Below are 17,563 nucleotides of genomic sequence, written 5' to 3' on the forward strand. Positions count from 1 at the left end.
CCTAGCAGAGGCTGAATGCCAACTCATCACTTGCTCCCACCTCCCCTGGACTATGATCCCACCACTAAACATCTAACTATTGTTTCCAGGACTGTCACTGAGCTCATCTCCTCTGGAGATCTTCCCTCCAAGGCCTCCAAACTCATAGGGCAGAATTTTCCCGTTGGCGTGTGGGGTTGGGCCCTGCATGGCGATGCATAAAATGACGCGCGGTGACGTCGGGTGAGTGTCCCGGCGTCATGACGCACCATCGCGATATTTCGGCGTGATGATCTCCGATGTGCGCCCGCCATTAATTAACGGGCCAATTAAGGCCCTTGAGGCAACAATTGATGGCGATTTTTTGGGGCCGTGCAACCTTCAGGTCGTCGCACGGGCGCAACGGGCTGGCGGGTAGGACACATTTGTATAAACCTCATCCACGGGTGGGATAAGAGGGGTCAGTGGGGTTACGAATGTGCTCAGTCAGATATTTAATTTGGAAAGTTACTGATACTTGCCTGTGTGATCTGCAATACTTCAAAACTCATATCAGCTGCTTGGTCTGGACACACAACCTTCATGTCAGCACTCTGCAGTGAAGATCCTTTTTGGGGCCTGCAGGTTTCAGGAAGCCTTCCCTTAGCCTGGGAATGGGAGCTGAACTCTCCACTGGAGGCACCTTCTCTGAGGAGGAAGGGAGGGCTAGAAGGGGGAGGAGACCAAGACTGCACATTCAGCCTCCAGGGGAGCCAACTTTGGGAGGAGAGGCACAGGCACAAGGGGTGCAGGGCCAACAGGAAGTCCAAGGCGGAAAGGGCTGCAGAAGACGCCACTATCCTGCTGTCAGGGTTTACAGGTGTCGAAGCAGCTACCTCAATATGTCTGAGGTGCAGTGCCGAAGGAGGCTCTGACTCTCAAGGGGGACAGTCAACTCTATCTGTCAGATGATAGGCCCTGAGATCTCCTTGAACTGTGTGGGTGGACAACCCATGCCAGTGGCGTTGAAGGTCACAGCTGCCCTCAACTTCTATGCCTCTGGCTCTTTCCAGAACTCAGTGGGCGATCTTTGCGGTGTCTCCCAATCAGCTGTCCACACTTGTGTCAAGCAGGTGACAGATGCTCTGTTCAGGTGTGCACGGATCTTCATCCCTTACCGTTGGGACCAGGCAAGCCAGGCACATTGAGCCAGAGGCTTCGCAGCCATTGTTGGCTTCCCCCACATCCAGGGTGCTATAGACTGTACACATGTGGCCATCAAGGCGCCAGCAGGTGAGCCCGGTGCCTTCATCAACAGGAAGGGCTTCCACTCCATGAACGTGCAGATAGTGTGTGATCACAGGATGCTGATTCTACAAGTTAGTGCAAGGTACCCAGGCAGCTCCCACGATGCTTACATCCTTAGACACTCCCAGGTTCTGAGGCTCTTCAGTGCTCCGGCTGGATGAATGACTGCTGGGTGGCAAGGGCTATCTTCTCAAAAGGTGGCTCATGACGCCTCTCCATCATCCAAGAACAGAAGCTGAGCAGTGGTACAATAGGGGCCAGGGCACCACAAGGGCTGTGGTGGAGAGAACCATCGGTCTTCTCAAGATGCGCTTCTGATGCCTGGACCGCTCAGGGGGCGCACTCCAGTCCCCCTCAGATGGTGTGTCGCTGATAGTGATTGCATGCTGCGCTCTCCACAATCTTGCGCTGGAAAGGGGGGACGCTGTGGACAATGAAGACGTAGACACATTGGCTGCAGATGCACACGATGAGTCCAGCAGTGAGTCCGAGGATGAGCACGCACAGGGAAATGCTGAGGGGGTAGGCGCTGACCCGGGCATACTCCAGGGAGGCAGGGACACCCGGGAGGCTTTATTCCAATGAACCTTCAGCTAGAACACCACAGATGGACCTCCAACAAAAGCCTATGTTGCAGGCTTGATACTCAATACCTGAGTGCTAAATCTGCCTGGATAGGAACATTAACTAAGGCCTTGTCAATAAAGCTCAATGTGACACAGCCCACTCATAACATCATGGGTAACCATCCACCTGCAGAGGAAAAGAGACACGCTCAGCCATGGTCACGTGCCTAAATTTAATGATATAACAAAATGAACTTAAGGAAACAAAATGACAAAGGTGTTAAACAGCACACCAACTAATTATGATCTTATTGCGAGGCAACACAAAAGCACCAGTGAGAAACCCGTGGTGTGCCTAAGGTGCCTTAAATTTACGCTTTCGGGTGCCAAATCTAGGTGCTTTCCCCTCACTGGCACTGACATCTGAGACAGCCTGCTGACTCTGCTGTCCTGTTGCCCTCGATGACCTTGGCGGCCAGCCTCTGGCCCATGGAGACTGTGCTGGGCCCGTCTGGGAGGGAGCAGCCATTTCTGCAGCTGGCATCTCCCCAGTCGTCGCAACCTCATCGGATGCAATGGTCACTGGCAGAGGGGCGGAGAAGCTGGTGCCCTCATCCGGAGTGCCCTGAGAGAAGCCAGCAGAGATGACAGGCAGCTGCTGCGCCGACGTGAGGTCACTTTGGACTTCCCTGCTCACCGTAGATGGATGGGCACCTAGCTGGGAAACTGGGTGCACAGACCATCTCCCACACTGGCACTGACCAGCTGAGGTCAATGCCAATGTGAGGGCTTGCTGATCCGAGCGCATCCCCAGGAAGCCCTGATTGGTCTCCTAGAGGAGCCTCTCCACGAGAGTCACTACTCTCTCCATGGAGGACGCATGGCGCTCGGCCATGAGGCTTATTGCATCAGCGATGGTCCCCATGGACTCCTCCACCACGGACACCAAGCCAAGCACAGCCTCATGTATCTCTGCTAGATCCTCTCGCACACCCTGCTGGACTTCCAGCATTTGCTGCCTCAGGGACGACTCCAGAAGCACATCATTAGCCACCGACTGAGCATGTTCCTGGCCCCCTGCAGTCCTCCGACTGCTGGCGCCATGGGCACTCTCTATCACCGCCAGCTCCTCCAGTGACTGTGAAGTGCCCTCACGGCTGTGCCCTGGGACACTAGCCAATGAAAAAATTCCCACCGAGGTGCTAGTATCTGCAGTGGTGCCTGCTTGGCAGAGCTGGTGTGACTCTGGTGGGTCAGAGACATCTGGGCCCTCAGGTGTGAGAGGGGGCCCCCTGTGCCTCCTCCTCCCAGCCCTGTTCTGCTGATGCTGAAAGGAAGAACAAGGACATTTGGTTAATTAACGTGGAGACAATAACAAAGTGCGTTCCTGTCCCCCAGATCATTATGCGCTCATCCTTCCATAAGCACTGGTCAACCCATGTTGCAAACTTCAATCACTGAACATTCAGCAGTGCCATGGCTGCTGGGACACTGATGGTGACCTCAGTGCTGGGCTAACATACCTGCCCGTGGCACCCCAGCCTCACCGACACCGGTGGACCTGGGCGCATGGTGCCTCTCCAGATCAAGGGCCTTCTGCTCGAGCCTGGTAATGATGGCCAACTGGGCTGGCCCTCCGCCAGTCCTCACCTGCTTGGCGGCATTATGAGCATTCTTCTCCTGAAAAGGAGAGAAGAGCGTTGATTAGTGCAACTTGTACCTGGAATCTCTTCGCTGCCGTTCCAGAGTGGGACATTGCAGGGCTCCAGTGCCTCCTCACCCCGCAGCTGCCACAAACTCACACAAAGATGTCAAGCCTGTTCCCCTCCCCCTCACCTTGGCCAAATGCAGCCTACAGCACATTTGGCACCACACAGTCCAACCTTGCAAAACAAGGAAGTGCAAGCACGTGGAACGCAAAGGCCAGCAGATGGATGGGTGCCCCGCCACCTGGGAGCTCCCCTCCCAGTATGTCAACACCCTGACTCTGACATGTTTTGCAGTTCCAGCACTGTACCTAGGTGCAGATCCTCCAGGTTGCCCCCAAAACACTGTCACTGTACCACATGCTGCGGGTGCAGAACCCCTCTCATCACCACCCTCTCAGGGTGACCTCAGCATGGGCAATATCTGCTGGCCCACCCAGCGAAAGACACAGGCCGACAATGATTCAATGCAGTTACTACACTCAGACTTGGGGGAGTGGCAGCCAGTGGGGGAAAGCCTACCTGCTGGGTTAATGACCAATGCCAACATAGTACTCACCCTTCCAGAGCGCAAGAGGTCATTGAAACGTTTGCAGCACTGGATCCAGGTGCGTCGCACCACGTCGTGGGAGCTCACCACCTCCGCCATCTCCTCCCAGGCTCGTTTGGTCATTTGGGGGGAGCCTCCACCTCCTGTCCCTGGGAACGAGGACCTCCCGCCGTGCTGCCACCTCCTCGAGGAGGGCAGCAAGGCAATTGTCTGAGAAACGAGGGACACAGTGCCCACCTGCCCTACCCTCCTGTCTGGCCTGCTCACCAGCAGCGCTCTGGGGAGCCCTTCCATTGGCCATGATTCGCAGCCTTTGCAAGCTCTATTAAGCAGGCCGCCGGGTCGGCATTGGACCCGGCAATCATAGCAGTCCCGCCGCCACCCGCCCACTCCCACTGTCCTCGGGAGCCGCGTTTCACACTGGGCAGGCCTTAATTGGCCCGCCTGCGTAAAATGGTGGCACGGACTCGGTTGTAGGCGGCGATCAGGTCCGTGCCCACCCATGCCTGCTCCCACATGGCCCACCCGACAGGCAGAAAATTCTGCCCATGGTGACCCAAGCCCAAACAGCCCGCTTTAAACTTGTTCTCAAAATCCACAATCAGGTCTGTGCTGGTAGACTCCTCATTTCAGCTTATTCCTGTCCCACTGAACTGATTTTCTTCCTATCTCAACTCTACTTTTTCCCGTTGTCCATTGTCTATTCCTGTCTATACTCCATCATTTTAATGGGCTCCATTTTCCAGGCCCTAACCATTTCCATTTCACCATGAATGTCAATGCCTTTACACCTCTATCCCCCACCAGGACAGTCTGAGAGCTCTCTGCTTTTTCCTTGAAGGGAGGCCCAACCAGACCCCATCTACCACCGCCCTCCTCTGCTAGGTTGAACTTGTTCTCACATTGAACAACTTCTTCAGCTCCACTTACGTCCTCCGAATGAATGGTGCTGTCATGTGTGTCTTCATGGCGCTAACTATGCTTGCCTTTTTGTGGGATATGTGAAATGTTCCTTGTTACAATCCTTCGCAAGCCCCACTTCATCACCTCTTTTCCCCATAAATTAATGGCTGTAATGGTGCCTGCCCTTGTGCTCTGATTTGGGAAATGTCATCAACTTTGCATCCTATTTTGAGCCTTTGCTTGCTTTAGCCCTTCCCTGCATTGCCTTTTGTGTCTCAATTCCTAGGCTATTAGCTCATACTCACTGACTGTCACAGCTACCTTGGATACACTACCTCACACACCACTTCCTGTACATATTCCATCTCATTCTCCAAGTTTCTCTGTCTCTGTTGCATCAGTTTGGATGATGCAACCTTCTATAATAATGCTTCCAATATGCCTTCTTTTTCCCTCAGCTGAGGATTCCATCCTACTATGGTTGATATGACCCTCAACTGTGGTTGTTCTATTTCACGCATGTCTGCTCTCACTTGCCACTTCACCAGCCTCCATATTTAATGGATCATTCTCTGCCATTTCTGCCACTTCCTGCATGGTGCTGCCAACAGCAAATGCAGCTTCCCGACCCCTTTCAGCATTCTGAGGGACTGTTCCTTCCATGACACCCTGGTCCACTTCTCAGTCACCCCAGTCTTTCTTTTTCTTGCGGCAGTTTTTCATACAAGTGCAGGAAATGCAACACCTGCCCTTTTACCTCCTTCCTTCTCCCTGTCCAAGGCTCCAAACTCTCTTCCCAGGTGAAAGAGTGATTCACTTGTACTTACAATTCGATGTACCATGTTCACTGCTCACCATATAGTCTCCTCAACTTTGGGGAGAACAAACACAGACTGGAGACCACTTGATGGAACACCTCCATTCAGTCTGCAAGAATGGCAATGAGCTTCCTGTCGCCTGTCATTTTAATTCTCCACCATGTTCCCACTCGGACCTTTCTGTTCTTGGCCTGCTACAATGTTCTAATAAAGCTCAGTGTAAGCTTGAGGAACAGCACCTCATCTTTTAAATGGGCACTTTACAGCTTTCTGGACTCAACATTGATCTCAACAATTTGAGATCATAAGCTTTTGTTTCTTCTTTCTCTACTGTTTTTTTTTCTCTCTTTTGTTTCTCTCTTATTTCCTTTACTTTCAGACAGCAGCTATTTAAGATCCTACCATTTACACCTTCTCTAGACAAATATTTTGTTTTCTTACTTGTTCCTTGCCACTCACTTTGGGCTCGCACCATGATATCCTTTATCATTTAATCTCCCTGCCCTCCACCCTATCACAAACTTTCACACTTGTTATTTTTCCCACCCTCCCACTGTCATTTGCTGAAATCCTATTACAGGTGATGGTAAGTGGGCAAAGTGACAGGTGAAGCCCCATTTCTAACTTTTTCCAGTTCTGATTAAGGGCCACAAACCTGAAACGCTAATGCTAACCTGAAATCTGTTTCTCTCTCTGCTGCCAGAGCTGCTGAGTATTTCTAACGTTTTATGTTTTTATTTATGATACTATTACATTGGAAATTTCTAGGGGTTACTTTGACCAAAAGGTGAAAACAGGAGCTCAATGAGTGAGGTGCTTAAGGCATGTCTGTTTGAAAGCCTGGTTTTACCACACAATTTTGATCCTAATTGCTGATTATAATAACTTGAATGTGCCTGGAGGCAGACACGTAGGGATAGAAATTCATCTCGGGTGCCGGTTACTACCGAGCCAGTAATGCTCGGTATTGACTCAGCTGTGCATTATATGCAGCACCCGACATTTAATTCCATTGTCTGAATATCCGGTGCTGTGTATAACATGCGCAATACCAATGTACCCCATAACACCCCAATACCATCCACTCTGCAGCACCACCCAAGACAAATTTTTACCACCTGCAGTTTTAGTACTCAACTGCTGATTAGATTTTCCTTTGACAGCACCTTTCAAACCCACAATTTCTATCACCTAGAATGACAAGAGCAACAGATGCATGGGAACCCCTACCTGCAAGTTCCCCTGCAAGCAACACACCATCCTGACTTGGAGCGAGATCTCTGTTCACTGTCACTGGGTCAAAATCCTGGAACTCCCTTCCTAACTGCACTGTGGGTGTACCTACAGCACATGGACTGCAGCAGTTCAAGAAGGCAGCTCACCACCACCTTCTCAAGGGCAACTCGGGATGGGCAATAAATACTGGACCAGCCAGTGATGCCCACATCCCATACATATCAAAGAAAGATGCAATTTTCATGGAGTTAATGTGGGCCAATTGCCCAGGCTTCCATTGAAGTTGTGGAATGTTCTGGCTGACACACAGCAGCAGGTTTCAGGATGGATCAGGGACTGAGTGAGAGGGTGTGCAGGTAGCCAGGCAGCACTGGGGGAACCTGGTGCTGGAGGACCAGAGGAGGAGAGATATCCTATGCCTATAGCAGTCCACCCTGCCTCTCTGTCTCTCCAAACCCCCTCTCCTGCAGCAGCTGCTGTTGCTCTGCCATGTCCTTCTTCCATTCCTCATCCAGACCAAGATGGACTCCTAACAAAATGCCCTTGACTTAGGTCTCTCTTGCTCCTGCTGATTCCTATTAGGTGGAGCAACTGCAGAATTTTGAGGACAAAAGTTGGCACAGGGATTGAAGATGTATGATTAACCCACACCAATTCCTTCCACTGCAGGCGAGACACAAACTTTGTGCTGTCTGCTGATTACTATGATTGTAATGTGCAACCAGCAATAAACATGCTTTTGAGTGCTTTACGTCTTAGCAAGGACCCAAATTCATGCGAGGCTAGCACCAGTTAAAGCTAATGTGCACCTTTTAAAGGGGTGGAGTGTGGTGGGTGGAACAGTTGCTGGAAGAGAGTCTGAGCAGGAAGAACACTGAATAACGGCTCAGTAGGGCAGGGAGCATGCTCCAAGGTTCATTAATGCACCATTGGAGGCCTTCATGCATGAGGCTGGCAGGAGAAGAGAGGTTCTCTATCAACCCAGAACCAGGAGGTGCTCTAGACAGACATTATAAAGGCAGTGGGAGAAGATAGCCCTTGCAGTCAATACCAACAGTGTAGTGCTGAAGACCTGGAAGCAGTGCCACAAGAAGTTCAGTGACCTCACACAAGTGGTCAAAGTCAGTGAATGCATCTTCAAATCCCATATCCTTACAACTGGAGCTGGACCACTAGCCTCAAACACTGCTTAATTTACCACCCCTCCTCCCCCCCCGCCCCTCCCCATCACTCAACCATCAACAATCGCTATCAATCTTGACTCAGAATTCACATTCATAGCTTTAATTCACCCTCCTACTCTTGGCTCTGCTGCAAGCTGCACACCCACATCACACAGATTGCATACATTGCCAGCCTCATGACAGGTATATCACCCAAACAGATTGCATCACACTCACAGACACGCTTACTGGCCTCTTGAAGGACAAGGTGGTGCACAACTGGAGGTAGAAGCACATAACCAGCAGGGAAAGGGCACAGTTGTACATCTTAACAGCTTTTGAAGCAATGGTACTCACCATCATCAGTGACCCTGGAGCACTGGCACCAGTACTGGGAAAAGCAGAGCTTTACCATTGGGTTAGCCTTCACCTGAACTGCCTGGGACTAGTGTCCTGGCAGATCGTATAACCAGGGCTGTGGAGAGGGCTTTCAAATAAATAGTTGGGGGGAGGTTCATGTGATGGGAGATTTGGAAAGTTAAAGAGAAAGGTCAAGGCAATAGTGCTTAGTAATAATGTGGCTAACAATAACCAGAATGTGACAGGAAGGGACAGAGCTTACAAACATAAAAGTGTACCAGCAAATAAGATCAGATTATGGAAAATGGTAAAAACCTAGAATTGAAGGCTCTTTATCTGAAAGCATTTGTACCAAAATGGATGAATTCATAGTTCAAATAAAAAGAAATTAGTTTGCTGCAATATGATAGACAGAGACATGGTTTCAAAGAACTACAGCTGGGACCTGAATATTCATTAGTGTTTAAGATTTTGGAAGGACAGGAAGAAAGGAAAAGAAGGTGGGGTATCTTTGTTACCAAAGGATGAGATCGGTAGTGAGAAATTATCTTGGTTTGGAGGAACAAAATGTCGACTGATTTTTGGTGGAAATAAGAAATAGCAAAGGAAAGAAGTCACTGGTAGGGGTAGTTTATAAGCCCTCTGACAGTAGCTACACAGTAGGACAAAGTATATATATCAAGAAATAATGGGGGATAGTAATAAATGTACTGCAATAATTATGGGAGATTTTAATTTTCATATAGATCGGACAAATAAAATTGGCAATGGTCACCTGGAGGATAAGATCATAGAGTGTATTCAGGATAATTTCTTAGAATAAGAATCCTGGAACCATCAGGGAACTCGCTATTTTAGATCTGGTAATGGGTAATGAGGATTGATTAATTACATCATACTAAAGGATCCTCAAGGTAAGAGTAATCATAACATGATAGAAGACTTAAACTTAAATAATGGCAATTTCAAAGATATGAAGACAGAGGTGGTTAATATGGAAAATACATGGGAAAATAGGTTCAAAGATAAGATGGTAGAGAAGCAGTGGCAGGCATTTAAGGAGATATTTCATCACTCTCAACAAAAACTGAAAGTAAAGACGTGCAATGCTGAAAAGATCAGTAGGCCAGAAGATTGGGAAAACTTTAGAAAGGTGACTAAAAAAATAGAGGGTGAAATTGGAGTAAGTTAGAAAAATAGCAAGAAATATAAAAGCAGGCAGCAAAAGCTTCTACAAGTGAAAAAAAGTTGAAATGCGTGTTAATCTGATAGAGGGTGAAACTGTGGAATTAATATTGGGAAACAAGGAAATAGCAGAGACTTTGAAGAAATATTTTGTATCTGTCATCAAAATAGAGGAAGCAAAAAGCATCCTAAGAATAGTAGAAAAGCAGGGGGCAAAAGAGAGGAACTAATGGAACTAAAGGCTGGCAAGTCCCCTAGACCTGATCTCGCCTGCATCCTAGGATCTTCTCCTTCATTTCCTGCTTGACGGCAGGTCCAACCCACAATACCACAATCTCCACTACAGATAGGGCAAGGAGGCAGGTCCCACATCCACCCCAGCCAGAACAGGCATCAAACCCCATGCTTTTGGTGCCAATCTGATCTAGACCAGCCAACCAGCCAGCCCCCAGGGAGTCTGAGCTGCTGTGGAAACATAAACTTTTACATGCATGTTGTAGCCTGGAGCTGTGGATAGTGATGATAGTGGCTCCAATATTTTTTCCATCACATGACTGACAGGAATCTCTCCTGTTTTTTGCCACCAGCCCTTGGCATATGTTGGAAGGATTTACAAGTTGATACTCAACTTGTTTTGCCACATTAAGAACTCACCTTCTTTGGCATCAAGTTTCTGGAGTAGGACTTGAACCCAGAGTTTCTGACTTTGAGGCAAGGATGCAACCACTATGCCACAAGACCTCCTAGCAAACGTTTAGAAAAATCATAACATAATCAGGCAGAATCAACATGGATTTGTGAAAGGGAAACCATATTTAACAATTTTATTCACAGCAATCCAGCAATCTGTCCTCCAGCAGATTAATTGGACTGTCGGGGTACCACCTTGGGGGTTGTGAGGTTGTGGGGTGATAGTGCCCACCCGCCATCCAATCTCCCTCTAAGCTGCGCAACTGTGCAACAAGCCATCAAGTGCCACACACTTAATTATTATAGCTGCACACTCCTCAGAGTCAGCAAGTCCAGCTCTAAATAATAAATGAGAAATAACTTCTCATGCAAAGCACTCGCTCAACCATCTGGTTGAGGTTCTTTCCATAATCATACATTAATGATTTATTTTATTAATATCTAATAATCCCATTTAGTATTCCATTGGGATGCAATCTCATATCTTTAGAGCAGAAATATTTCTTTGTTTTATTGTTTGTGAGAAACCTTAATTCCAGCAGCAGATCCTCTTGCACCTTCACACAATGTACCATCTTAAAAATTCACTTAAAAATTCATCAATCAAAAAAATGAACAATCCATTACAACGCTAATAAGCTCTGGCAGGGATTTTTGGATGGCGGGGTTTCCCACAAAATTAGAAAATAAATTAAATCTGTTCAGTCCAACCAACTAAAGCTGGTTCTGAAATTCTGCAACAAACATAATAATGGGTAGAATTTTTCTCTCGTCAAGGGGGCGCGTGCCTGACCCGAACGAGCATAAAATGATGCGCGATGACATTGGGCGAACGTCCCAACATCATTGCGCACTCGTGCGATATTTTGGTCGGCGGGCGCATGCAGCAGTCAGCAGCGCACCCACCGACCATTAAACGGCCTATTAGGGCCCTTAAGAAACTAGCTGACTTGAATTTTTCGCTGCCCGTCTAACCGTTTGGTTGGCGGGCAGGCGAAAAAGCCAAGTGGCCTTTGCATTTTTGGCAAAACTTCATCCACGGGTCGTATGAGGTTTCATCCAGTGATTTTTAAAAAAAAACCAACTTTTTGCAATCATATTTTACATCTCCCTGTTTGTGTGGCAATCACATGAGGGAACGTGTTTTCATTATTTTAAAATTCTTTATTTATATTGATAAAAATCTTCAGCTCCCTGAGGCAGCTCTGTGCTCGCGCTCCTGCCGCTGCCATCTCTGCAGTGCTAAGCGCTGCAGCGCATGATTCACACTGGCTGTAAAGGAGTAGCAATATAGTTCCAAGTCTGTAAGACGTGGAGGAAACTTGCAGGTGGTGGTTTTCCCATGCGTCTGCTGCCTTTGTACTAGGTGGTAGAGATCATGGGTTTGGAAGTTGCTGTTGAAGGAGGCTCGATGAGATTCTGCTGCGGATCTTGGAGATGGTACACACTGCTGCCACAGTTTGCCAGTGGTGGTTTGAATGAGTGCTTAAGGTGGTGGATGGGGTGCCGATCAATCGTGCTGCTTTGTCCTAGATAGTGTTGATCTGCTTTAGGCAAGTGGAGAGTATTCCATCACATTCCTGACTTGTGACTTTTAGATGATGGACAAACTTTGGGAGTCAGGAGGTGAGTTACTTTCTACAGAATTCCTAGCCTCTGACCTGCTCTTTTAGCCATAGTATTTCAATGACTTGTTCAGTTTCTGGTCCATGGTCGCCATGAGAATGTTGATGGGGTCTTCAGATGCAGTAATGCTGTTAAATGTTAACAGGAGATGGTCAGATTCTCCCTTGTTGGAGATGGTCATTGACTTGCACTTGTGTGACATGAATATTACTTGCCACTTATGAACCCAAGCTCGAATGTTGTCAAGTCTTGCTGCATGTGATCATGGATCGCTTCAATATTTGAGGAGTTGCAAATGGTGCCAAATATTGTGCAATCATCAGCGAACATCCCCACTTCTGACCTTATGTTGTTGAGGTGGTCATTGATGAAGCAGCTGAAGTTTGGTACATTATCTTGAGGAATTCCTGCAGTGATGTCCTGGGGCTGAGCTGAATGGCCTCCAACAACAACTGTCTTTCTTTGTGGTATAACTCCAACCAGTGGAGAGCTTTCTCCCCTGATTCCCATTGACTTCAATTTGCTAAGATACCAAACTCAGTCAAATGGTGCTTTGATGTCAAGTGCTGTCACTCTCACATCAACTCTGGAATTCAGCTGTATTGCCCACATTGGGCCAATAAAGTATTGAGGTTTGCAAGTTGATTGAGGGATAAATATTGACCAGGACAATGGAAATAACTCCACTGTTCTTCTTCAAAATTGTGCCATGGGATCTTTTGCATGCACCTAAGAGGGTAGCTGGAACCTCAGTTTAATGTCTCATCCAAAAGATAGAATAACACTCCCTCAGTACTGCACTAAAGTGTGAACATTGTTTCTGTGCTCAAGTCCTGGAGCGGGACTTGAACCCCCAACTCTGACTCAGAGGCAAGAGAGCAACCAATTGAGTCATTGCTGACACTAAGAAGGATAGAACAGGGTACTTTCTAAATGGGGAAAAGCTAAAAATGATGTAGATGAAAAGAGATGTGGCCATCAAGGTACATAGATCATTAAAATGTCATGAATAGATACAGAAAATATTCAAAAAGCTGATGGGATGCTGGCCTTTATGCTGGAGGACAAGAATATAAATGAAATTTTCTTGAGCTATACAAAGCCCTGATCAGACCACATTTGAAATACTGTGAGCTGTTCAGGGCACTGCACCTCAGGAATGATATATTGGCCTTGGAGAGAGTGCAATGTGGATTTATTGGAATGATACCTGGATTCCAAGGGTTAAGTTACAAAGAAATGTTACACAAACTAATGTAATAGTCCATGGAATTTAGAAGGTAAAAGGATGATTTGATTAATGATTGCAACATATTAAGAAAGATAGACTGGGTAGATAGAAAGAAACTATTTTCAGTGATACGGAGTTTCGGAGGCATATTCGAAAAGTTAGACCAAGAATTTTCAAAAATGAAATTAGGAAACATTTCTACACACGCAGAGTGGTAGTACATTGGAACTCTCTTCTGCAAATGACAACTGATCGACTGTTAATTTTAAATCTGAGATTAATTGATTTGTGGTCTCTCAGGATATTAAAGGATTTGTAGCAAGAATAGGTATGTGGAGTTTGGTTACAAATCAGCCATGATGTCATTGAATGGTGGAACAGACTCGATGGGCTAAATTGCCAATTCCTGTTCCTATGTTCCTGTCATTGTAACAATGGTAAAAGCTAAACAGTTTCACTGTCATTACAACCACAAAATCTGGACCATTATACATTATGTATATTAAATATAACAGGAATCATGTACGTCATTTCCTATTATATAAAAGAGCCCAGTGAATAAAAGTTAAGAATTAATCAACATCTTTTTGCTCGTTCCCTTCATTATAATGAGGGCAAATGAAATGAAATAACTTATTTCAAGCTTAAATTGGGATTTTACTTTGATAAAGTATATCCCTTATCAGACAATTACTGATCCTGTCCCCTTTAATTAAGTGAAAGTTACACTTACAGCTTTAATGAAGCGATTATTTTTTGTTTGTAAGTGGTTTTTCCATTTTGCAAGTACTTTAATCGCTAAATTGAATTTACAAATCTCTACATTTCACAGATGCCACAAGGAAAGTTATTGCCATTGATTCATTAGCTTTGTTAAATATATGTTGAATCCATCACAAGTTGTAGGGAAAATAATTTTTTTCTATGTACATGGAAACCATGGGGGAGAAATTTGTTCATGCAGTGCTGCTTCTCTGAGGGCAAGCAGCACCCCATGATGCTACCAGCATGGCCCACACCGATTTCCTCATTGAAATCAATGAAGAAACCCATGAGAGAGGCTGTCTGCTGCCAAAAATTTAACATACACTGTGTAGCACACACGAAGCGGCACTGCGCATACTAATTTCTCCCCTGCAGCATAATGGCAGTGTTTTAATTATATTTGCATTTATTTTTTCACCTAGTTTGTCGATATGTGAACAATGAAACTCAGTGCACGTGTAATGGTGGATTTACTTGGAACTCAGCATTTTGTAGTAAATACAAGTCTTGCAGTGTGAATAATACAGGAGACCAGACCTGTGACTGCATCAGGAGTGAGCCAACAGAAGGGACATACTGTGAGCTGGCATCTGTAACAACAACCCCAACACAAAGTACTGTATCCACAACTACACCAAGATATACCACAACTCCCACGACAGTGTCAACAACACCCTCAACTGTGTCAACAACACCCACAACTGTGTCAACAACACCCTCAACTGTGTCAACAACACCCACAACTGTGTCAACAACACCCTCAACTGTGTCAACAACACCCACAACTGTGTCAACAACACCCTCAACTGTGTCAACAACACCCTCAACTGTGTCAACAACAGCACCGATCATACAAGATAACTTAGGTATATTGAACAATGTTTATTCTTTCTCTACATTAAAGTACACTTGTAGATCTGAACTGACTGCTATCTAGCTTGGATTATTTTAAAGAAATAACAGTAACACTAATGATCTGTGTAAAAAAATCTAAATTCATAGTCTACTTGCAGAAAAATTATTGAAACCTGACATTTTGGCATAGATTTTCACAGATTCTTGGAGACTCAATGGCTCATCCAAAATGATGCTGGGAATCTGGATCTGGGAGCCCTGTCTCCATTACTGACAGTTCCAATATTCCCTGGTGGAGGAACGGGGTTGGGGTATGACTGACACATGGGGGAAACACAAACATAGCAGCACCATTTAAACTCATTGTTGAGTTCCATCTGACCCCATTTTCATTGGAGCGAGGGCCTTATCCGCAGTGTGTGAGTTACGACTTTTTAGAGTCGATGTAAATGCTTGTAAAGGGTGAATAATGTCAGAGGAGCTGGCAATTTATTTAAATTGCTGCCCTTTAAATTTTTAAAATAAACAGGCTGCCTATGTCTGTTTGTTGAAAAAAATCTGTGCTTGTAGTTTCAATAGATGTTTGATTTTGATTATGTATTTCGCTAACGGGTGATGGGACTTTCTGTAAGGGAATATTAAAGATCAGTTTCTAGGACTAAAGTAACAAATTGAAAATTGGCTAAGGATACCTTCAATAAGTAACGCTTTGTGAAGTTGGAGGTTTAGACCAGAAGGTTGACTTTTTAAAAATAACAATTCTCATAAAATGGTTAATTGATTGCAAAGCTAAATTCAGTCAGGGATTATAACATGGAAACACAAGAACACAACAGGAGTAGACTATATGGTCCATCAAGCCTGCTCTCCCATTCAATACAAACATGGCTGATCTTGGACTTCAACTCCACTTTCATGCCTGCTCCTCATATCCTTTGATTCCCTGAGAGACCAAAAATCTATGGCCTAGTTTTTCACTCCCACATTTCCTAGCTCTGCAAACCTGACCTGAGAGAAAGTGGACCAGAAGGTCAGATTTTCATTCAGGGGTGGTAGGGTTCTTTTGTAGTTGGGCTGGTGACCCCGGAATGAGTGTGGTGGATGCCAGGTGCAGAGGTGGGCTGGGAAGAAGGGCTGCCTCAGTGAACTGGCACTGTATCGAAGTTTTTTTAAAAAAAAACAACAGAAGAACATAAATAATGTTCCAACCCTCACCCCTCATGCTCCTACAAACTCCCCATGCCCCATCCATGGCAACCTATGGCCCCACCCTTCCTGTATGGTCCCTCGTACCCTCCATGCCAATCTATGCCCCTCTGTCCACCCCATGACTCCTCATTCCCTGGATACCAACCTATTCCCCTTGGCCCACCCCCATGGCCTTTATGTCCTCCATGCCAGCCTATGCTCCCATCATACCCCATGGCCCTTTATAGCTGTTATGCCAACTTACTGCAACTCATGCCAACCCATTGCCCCCAGCCACCACCCATTCCTCTTGTATCTACTATGCCATCTCACCCAGTGTCTACAATAGGCAGACCTCAAGATCCATGCTGAGATAAAATAAAATAAAATTCCAAGGGTCTATTGCAGCCTTCATTTTTACAAAAAGAACACTTGCATTCATAAAAACACATTTACTGTATTTACATCCTTCAACTACGTTATCCCTTATAACAATACATATTTCATTCATTTGCATAATCCCTTGTAAAAAAAGGGTCCCACTTCAAAGAGTCCATAACCACTTGGAGCTGTCAATAAAACTGTGAAATGGCAGATGCCCTAGTGTGATAATGGATGGTTGTGAAATCAGTCATGCAGCACTAATCCAGTAATGGTAACCCTAAGACTTATGTCAACAGTCAGAGAGAAATAGAAAGTGATCATTTTTTTTAATACATCAGATGGTTTCTTCAAAGAATTAAAGGGCAAGTGTTTTAAATGCTTTGATAGCTCCCATTGATAGTTCATCTTGACACTTCTGATAATATTTTGACAGCTCCAATGAGTTTCACAGTTCCAATGAGTTTACGTACTTTTTACACACATTCATGCCTACCTTTAGAATTCCCAAAGGGAACCTGACCTCTCCCAATGGACAGTTGACCTTTCTCAAAGGTGTCCCTGGACCATACCCAAGGGGGTAACTTACCTCTCCAAAAGGGTACCTTGGCTATCTAAACAAATCCCAAAATGTTCAGACCTGCTCCTACCAGGTCCAATCTGCACATGTCAGGTTTTAAGACACCTGCTTCACAAAAATCGCAGCTGTTGAGCTGTGGAGGCAGCTGTTAATTTCCATGGGTAGCTGCCTTTGCAAAAAGCATATGTGCGAAATGTGATCCGACCCCATTCCCGCCCCCGTGAAAATGGTAGGTACTATGTTCAGGGACAGGACTTCAGATTTTTGGGCTTGACTGCCACTTCACAATGATGGAGAGGCTATCCGTCATTGCAATAAGACAGGCCTATCTCAGCTTTAAATATATTCAACAATTGAGCATCCACAACCCTCTGAACTAGAGAAGTGCAAAGATTCACAACCCTTTGTGAGAAGAATTTTTTCCTTATCTCAGCCCTAAATGATTGAGCATTTATCCTGAGACTGTGCCGTCTGCACCCCTCTCCCTGCCTCAG

At 46.0% G+C, this 17,563-nt stretch overlaps 1 protein-coding gene across 2 annotated transcripts in view; it reads left to right on the forward strand.

The window, feature by feature from the left end:
• The window catches only part of LOC144680745 (adhesion G protein-coupled receptor F4-like), a 102,249-nt gene that overhangs the window by 13,520 nt on the left and 71,166 nt on the right, over positions 1 to 17,563 (forward strand). For both annotated transcript variants that reach the window (XM_078542079.1, XM_078542080.1), the window contains one exon: positions 14,488 to 14,931. In XM_078542079.1, coding sequence (XP_078398205.1) covers positions 14,488 to 14,931 — 444 coding nt within the window. The remainder of the gene's footprint in view (positions 1 to 14,487; positions 14,932 to 17,563) is intronic.

This window comes from Cetorhinus maximus, chromosome 5 (genome assembly GCF_964194155.1).
Source record: "Cetorhinus maximus chromosome 5, sCetMax3.hap1.1, whole genome shotgun sequence".
NCBI classification, from domain to species: Eukaryota; Metazoa; Chordata; class Chondrichthyes; order Lamniformes; family Cetorhinidae; genus Cetorhinus; species Cetorhinus maximus.